Genomic DNA, 6,574 nt, shown 5'->3' with positions numbered 1-6,574 from the left:
TGCTCCCGTTCCGGCTATTTGCATTTCACGGCGGCAATGCCCGTGATGTCATGCACGTGTAATCCGTTGGCACAGCTGGGGGTGGCGATGGCTAAGGCCGGCAGCCCTTTCAGGCCCGCGTCCTCTTTACTGCTGCAAGGCTGCTTGTGATCAGAGGAGCAAGAGCCCAGCTTGTTCACTGATTGCTCGATGGCTTTAATTCTTTGAATCCGGTGCCTGTTTGCTAGCTTGCATTTTCGCTTCCGTGGGTGAGGGAGGAATGAAGCATCTGAGCCGTTAAGATAGAAATTCTGCTTGTGGTAGAGAGACGATCTGAGCAAATCCAGCCGGCTCTGCTGCCTCTCCTGCCAGAAGCCCTTCAGCGGGGCCAGCTTCTTGTATTTGCTGAGCAGCTCCTCGTTTAGGGTAACAGTTGTCTCGTTGGCATCCACTTTGCTGAGCTTCACCAGCATATGCTTCTCCCCTTTAAACCTGTTAATGATGATGTACTTGATGATAACGGGGGGCTCCTTGCGAGAGACTTTTCGCCGTTTCTTGGGGCACCACTCGTCATCGTCCTCTTCCTTGGGCCCGTCTGGGAGCCACTCCTTCTTGTCCAGGATCTTCTCGTTCTCGATGGAGTCCACATCGTACAGGTAGTCGTCACTGTATCGCACTTTCCTCTTTGCCCGCAACCCGTAGTTCTGCTGAATGAAGGAACCGGAGTGGTCCCGGGACAGGTACCGGCTGCAGTCCTTGATATCCCGCAGCACGTCGTAGGAGGACTCTGTGCAAGTGCTGTCATCGCTGAACTCCCCGGAGTCCTCCGTGGAATTCACCGAGTCCAAGAAGTGGCTCCTCTTAGAGCCCACGTACTGCACCACCTCCGTGCTGTTCAAAGATTTATTTAAGGCAGCTTTCTCCTCGTCGTCGCCATCCTCTTCCTCGCCATCCTCCTCCTCCTCCCCCCAGATGATGCCTTCCTCAGATTTGAATTGAGAAGGGTCGGTGGCACCGCTGGGCCCCCTTTTCAGGGTGCTCCTGCTGTCCCTTTTGGTGCAGTTGTTGAACACGCTGGGGAAGAAGTTGAACTGGGCGTCCTCTTGTAGGGTGGTGGTCTTCTCCCGCACATTGTCCTGGAAAGATTCGTATCTAATCTTTAGGGAGCAGACATCGCTTCCCAAGGTGGAGTCGTCGTCATCGAACATGTAATTATCCACGTCTTCCTCGGAAAACAGATTTACAGAAAGCTCATTTTTGGAGCAGAGGTCAAGCAGCTCAATTTTACTTTCACTAATGAAAGATTCAAAATAGCCCCATTCCTGGTTGGGATTTGTTAGTAAAGGTTCCTCACCATTGCATTTGTCTAATAGTAATCCCTCGTAATAATTTTTCTGAGTGGGGTCCTCTGAATCACTGTCAGATTTTTCTGCATCTCTTTTGTCCGCTGCCCTCGATTTATGCATAGGGAAGCTTAAAAGCTGGTCTGAAAGCAGTTGATCCCCATATCTCATGGTTTCTCCTGTGCTCATGCAGTGAATCCCTATATCAGAGACCGAACAGGTGTCATAATCCCTATTTATATCCCCCACTTTCAAGCTTATTCCCGGCTCTGCATCAATGCCATCCTTTGATTCAATAAAGCAGCCCAGACAGGTCCGGCTCGGCTGCATCAAGCAGTCGCCCGTCAACGCCGACATGCCTCCAGGCTCCATCATGGTGAAGGGAGCCTTCTCGCAGTCAGCCGGCAGCGACCAGGAGCTCATGCCCTTTGTCACGCAGGACGTGAGGGAGATGGCGTGGGCGGAGGAGTCATCCGAGGCGTGCTCGGGTACATCCGTGAGCCTCAGAGGCGACGGGGGGCTCAGCAAGCAGGGCTTCTTCGACGTCAGGGAAGGCAGCGCCCGGTGGCACACGTGGTTTTCCTTCGGAGCTGTCGTCAAGGCTGAGAACGTGACCGCGGCCTCGGCAGCGGTGCAAGGCCTCTCATCGCTGTCCAGGGCGTGCGGTTCTGGGTGGGGGGTAAGGAAAAGGGAGGGAGAGAAGAAAGAAAGAGAGGCTTTACACCCCTTGCAGTTCTGCTGGGGCTCGCCACCCCGCTCCCCTTCTCTCTGGGGTTTGGAGGTGACATTTCCCAACGCAGACGCCCTTCCCACGAGAGCAAGATCCTTCCCTTCTGGATCCAGTTCACGTGGTGACATGCAAGGAAGGGAGAGGTGAACCCTGTCACCCTGCAGCCAGCTGGAAGAGGTACAAGAGCACCTTTAAAAAGCCAACCCCAGCCGTTCTTTCCTCCTCATATACATACCGTTACCTGGATACTGCCTTTCAAATCTGACAAGGTTATTAAAAAACAAAACAAGCCTAATAAAAATGTTCCCATTAACACTGAAAAAACTAATGGGAGAAGAAGATTCTTAAAGAAACAAAGCACCCCCCCTTTGGTGACTGCAGCTTAAACATACCTGAACTGCCTCATGACAGTTACGGCTATTTTTAAAAACCCCAATAGTCTCTTTGTCACTGTCCACACCGAGGGAAAGTAGAAAGGAACACGGAGTTTAAAGCAATTACTGTTAGAATTATTGTGGGTTTTGCCATTCTTCCCTAATCTCTAAAAATGCCTTTTTACTAACGTAAAGGTTTTTTTTTTAACCCAAGAATTTTTTTATTTTTACCTTGCCACGCTCTTTTATGGCAGAATAAAGTTATGAATATACTTTTATCTAAGTTCTGGCTCCACAGATGGTATGACCCTTGAAATTTAAATACGATGTCTTTTCATCCAGGAACACGCTTTGATATCTCTCTATTAAAAAAAAATATATACCAACGTGTGCATTCACTCCAGCCGGAGACCTCTGCCGCCTCCAAGCCGAGCCCGCTGCTTTTGTAGTGGCTCCCATCTTACCTTTTCAGCGGCTCTGCTGAAGGGGAGGCGAGAGCAGAAGCAGCGCAGGCTTTCCGAGGAGGGACGAGTACTTTAAAAGGTAGCTGGAGCACCAGGCTGTCCCGAGAAATGGGGCATCTGAAGGGATTTGGCACCAAGTGGTGCTGCGACCCTCTGCGGCAAGTAGTTTTGTTCAGAAGTGAGACAAAAGCAAGTCTCCTCCCGCAGCAGTGGTAAGGGAAGGGAAGGCTCCCGCAGGCACCCGCACCACCGGCACGATGAGATACCCACTGCGCCTGTGCTGCCGAGCAGGCGGCCAAGGTGGAGCGGAGCAGGAGGCGTTAGAGGGAACTGCCTGCCCGTGCCAAGCGTAAAACTTTGGAGAGGTCAAACCCCCCCATATCTCATCCCCAAAGCTCCCAGCAGTTTTGTACTATGGGGGGCGTTAGGGACAGAGTGGTCGCTAATGTCCTAAGCCAGGACAAGTGCGGTGGGGTTGGAGCCATGCAGCGCTCGGAGGACTACAAACAACTTCCCAAACCAAACCAGAAGGCAGTGCAGTGCCTGGAAACATCCCAACACACAGGGCTTGGAAAAGACCAGACTGACTTGCTTGAACTCTGTGCTGCTTCCATTCCCTCAAAAAGGGTTAAAAAAACAACAAATACATTTAAAGAGCTGATTTTTGTGGCCCTCCCACCAGTTTTTAGATCAGAAATACAGAGGTGATTACCTTTTTCCTTAAGCAGCAAAACAAATTAACCAGTGCGCTTCCACTTCAGAAGTGAAACAAAATAAACATCAGCTTGGAGCTGACAGGAAGCATGGAAAATTTGAGGATAAAAGAAGAACACCTGTGAATGCCTTAAGACTCAAAAAAGGGGGAGGTAGAACGCTGAAATTCAATTTCAGACACCGTGTGCGGTACGCAGAGATGCTATTATATAAAATAAACTGGCTCTGGGTGTTCCTTTAGGTTTAAATGTGTGCCAGTGAACTTAACTCCTGTGAAATACACATGACAAACCTCGGTTTTCTAGGGCTCGTATCATCCTAAAATCGGGTGTGTGATCCACTGATGCTCTGAAGTAAACAATCCTCCAAAAGACTATAGTTAAAATGTTGAAATAGAAAATGCTGGAGGAGCAAAACCACCTTTCCTGGTTTAACTCAACAGCCATCCAAACGCAGCCTGAGCGGAAAAACACCGAAGCACCCCGCTCCGAAGGGAGACCAGTCCCTAACTGGGCACTGCTCTCGAGTCACTCACCAGCACCCAGTTTGTGGTTGCAGTGAGAGAAGGCAAAAAGCATCAGCCCCATCCCCAAGTGCCATCAATGGGGAGGTGGCGGCAGCAGTTTTTACGACGATGTTTAAATAAAGCGCTTGGTAAGCCCTGTTTAATTGGATTTCATGGAAGTGGTGTCAGGTTCCAGAAATCGCCCATCTTTACGGAGCAGGTAAGCGCTGATTTTACTGCCCGTTCGATTGGACCCGGACAATCCTAAACACCCACTGGACTGACTACATAACTGACGTTCCTGTCCTTGAGCAGGCAGGGGTCACCAGTACTGAGGCCATGTTGCTGAAAACGCAGCTGCGCTGGGCAGGGCACGTCTCCAGGATGGCGGATCACCGCCTCCCTAAGATTGTGTTCTACAGTGAACTCGCCACCGGCTGCCGCACGAGAAGAGCCCCAAAGAGGAGATATAAGGACTCCCTGAAACAATACCTCAGCCTTGGCCATATTGACCACCATCAGTGGTCCACCCTGGCCTCCCATCGGGAGATCTGGAGACACACCGTACATAACGCTGCTGCCTCCTTTGAGAGCACGCGTAGAATCAGTCTTGAGGAGAAAAGACAGCGCAGAAAGAACCGTGCCTCGACTGTACCACCCCAGGAGACCTTCTGCTGTGCTCTTTGCAACCGGACTTGACTATCCCGCATTGGCCTTTTCAGCCATCAGCACGCTGCAGTAAGCGTGGGGAAAGCCCTTCCCAAACCTTCGTCTGTGAAGCCAAGCCATGATGATGGAGATTGGACAAGGGGACCATGGCTAGAAAATCTTGCAGCTCCAGCAGCTGTCATCAGCTGTGGCTTCACCGTGTGTAGTCATGAAGAAGATGGGCTGACAAAGACAGAGACCTCCAAAATTACACCGCAGGGGCGAGCGCAAGCGTCCGCTTCACCAGCCACCAGCACGTGTTGCAGGGTCCTCACGGGCACCTGCGTGTCTGGAGTTGCTCCAGGTTTTCACTTGATATCTAACAGGGTCACATTGATGTGCAAATACAATGTCTCCCTCGAGATGTATAGGCCAATGCAAAATGTAAAAAGCCATAAAATTAAACATGAAAACATGGTGAAGAATGAGATGTCAAGCACTGCCTCAATGCTGCGCTGCCACTGCTAGCGATAAAGTCCAGATGAGTCAAGAAGATGCTCATATTGGTGGCAGTCGGGTTTTCAGGCAGCAGGGCACCGTAGTTACTGCTTTTGAAAGCAAGGATGGTAGCAATTAAACAGATACAGACAAAGTTAGGTGTTTCGGATGGGCTGCTGAAGGGGCTGATCCTTCCCCTCCGATGCTGATGGAGGCTGGAGTGACTCAAAGGCTCCCAGGAGCATGACTGTGGCCAGCAGCACCTCTGCATGTGCAGGAGCTGTGTTACAGGCAGGGATCCCACGTGCTGGCTGAGGGGCCACACAGAAAAGGCAGTAACAAGCTCCGAAGTCCAACCTTCCCTTTCCATGGGTGCTAATCCGGGTTTGCTGCTTCTACCCAACCTCTAATTTTTCCCTGGCTGGTAGGGACTAAATATTCTTCAGCCAAATTTTGCTGTGATTGGCTAGTGGGTTCGTAAGTAGTTGTGAAGAAAGGGAAAGATTCCCAACAGACAGAGAGGCGACATAGTCTCGTACGACTTTTTTTCCCCTTAGAAACCAAACTAAACTCCACAATTCAAACTGCAGGTGCGCGTCAACACTGCCAACCACTCATACGCGTGGGCAAAAGCGGCACCTGTTAGGACCTGAGAAGGTGTAGAGTCATAGTTGGAGTGACACCTGCGCAGCAAACACCCGGGTACCCTACTGCTCCGCGCTGCAGAGACACCGGCAAACCGCTCCAATTAAACGTGCAGAAGGAATTAGGAAAATAAGTTGGCTTGCAAGTTGGCGCTGCTCCCTCATGTACTGTAATTAAGTTCCTTACCATTTTCTTTCACCCCATTAATCAGGATAGTTTCTTGGTCTTCTGAGGCACAATCCTGCTCTTGTTGGTCATCCATCAATTTAACCTCTTTCTGTTCACTCCATGCCCCACTGCATCTGGCCAACCTGCACATTTCCAGAAACATAACCACAGTCAGTACAATGCCCAGAATCAGCTCAAGGAACCGTGAATAAAAAATAACAACAATAAAAAATCCCCGCACAACCTCACATGCTGCTCTTACGCTGCTCGAGAGGACAAATACTTTTTATTTAGACTATTGCATTTTCACTTTTCCACTCCAAGAACCAAGCCCAATGTATTTTGGCGAGGTTAAAATGCTATATATCACCATGTCCTCTCTAAAGCCCTTCTTCAGAAGGTGGAGCAGTGCTCTGCGACCCTTCGCGTCGCCCTGCGACCCTTCGCATTGCCCAAAAGTGCTTTGCAAAAGCAGGTAAGCGTTATTATCTCCAGATGGGTGAGCA

General features: G+C 50.3%; 1 protein-coding gene across 1 annotated transcript in view; it reads right to left on the bottom strand.

Annotated features, from left to right (window-relative positions):
- KIAA2022 (KIAA2022 ortholog) overlaps window positions 1-6,162 on the bottom strand; it is a gene marked incomplete at its 3' end in the record, with an annotated part of 6,518 nt that extends 356 nt beyond the window's left edge. The window contains 2 exon segments of the mRNA XM_010132416.1: window positions 7-1,990; window positions 6,087-6,162. Coding sequence (XP_010130718.1) covers window positions 7-1,990; window positions 6,087-6,162 — 2,060 coding nt within the window.
- Window positions 6,163-6,574: the final 412 nt, after the last annotated feature.

The sequence above is a fragment of the Buceros rhinoceros genome, unplaced genomic scaffold (genome assembly GCF_000710305.1).
Source record: "Buceros rhinoceros silvestris isolate BGI_N320 unplaced genomic scaffold, ASM71030v1 scaffold10853, whole genome shotgun sequence".
In the NCBI taxonomy this organism is placed as follows: Eukaryota; Metazoa; Chordata; class Aves; order Bucerotiformes; family Bucerotidae; genus Buceros; species Buceros rhinoceros.
Note: the sequence above shows the minus strand (reverse complement) of the source record. Positions and strands in the feature narration are given on the sequence as shown.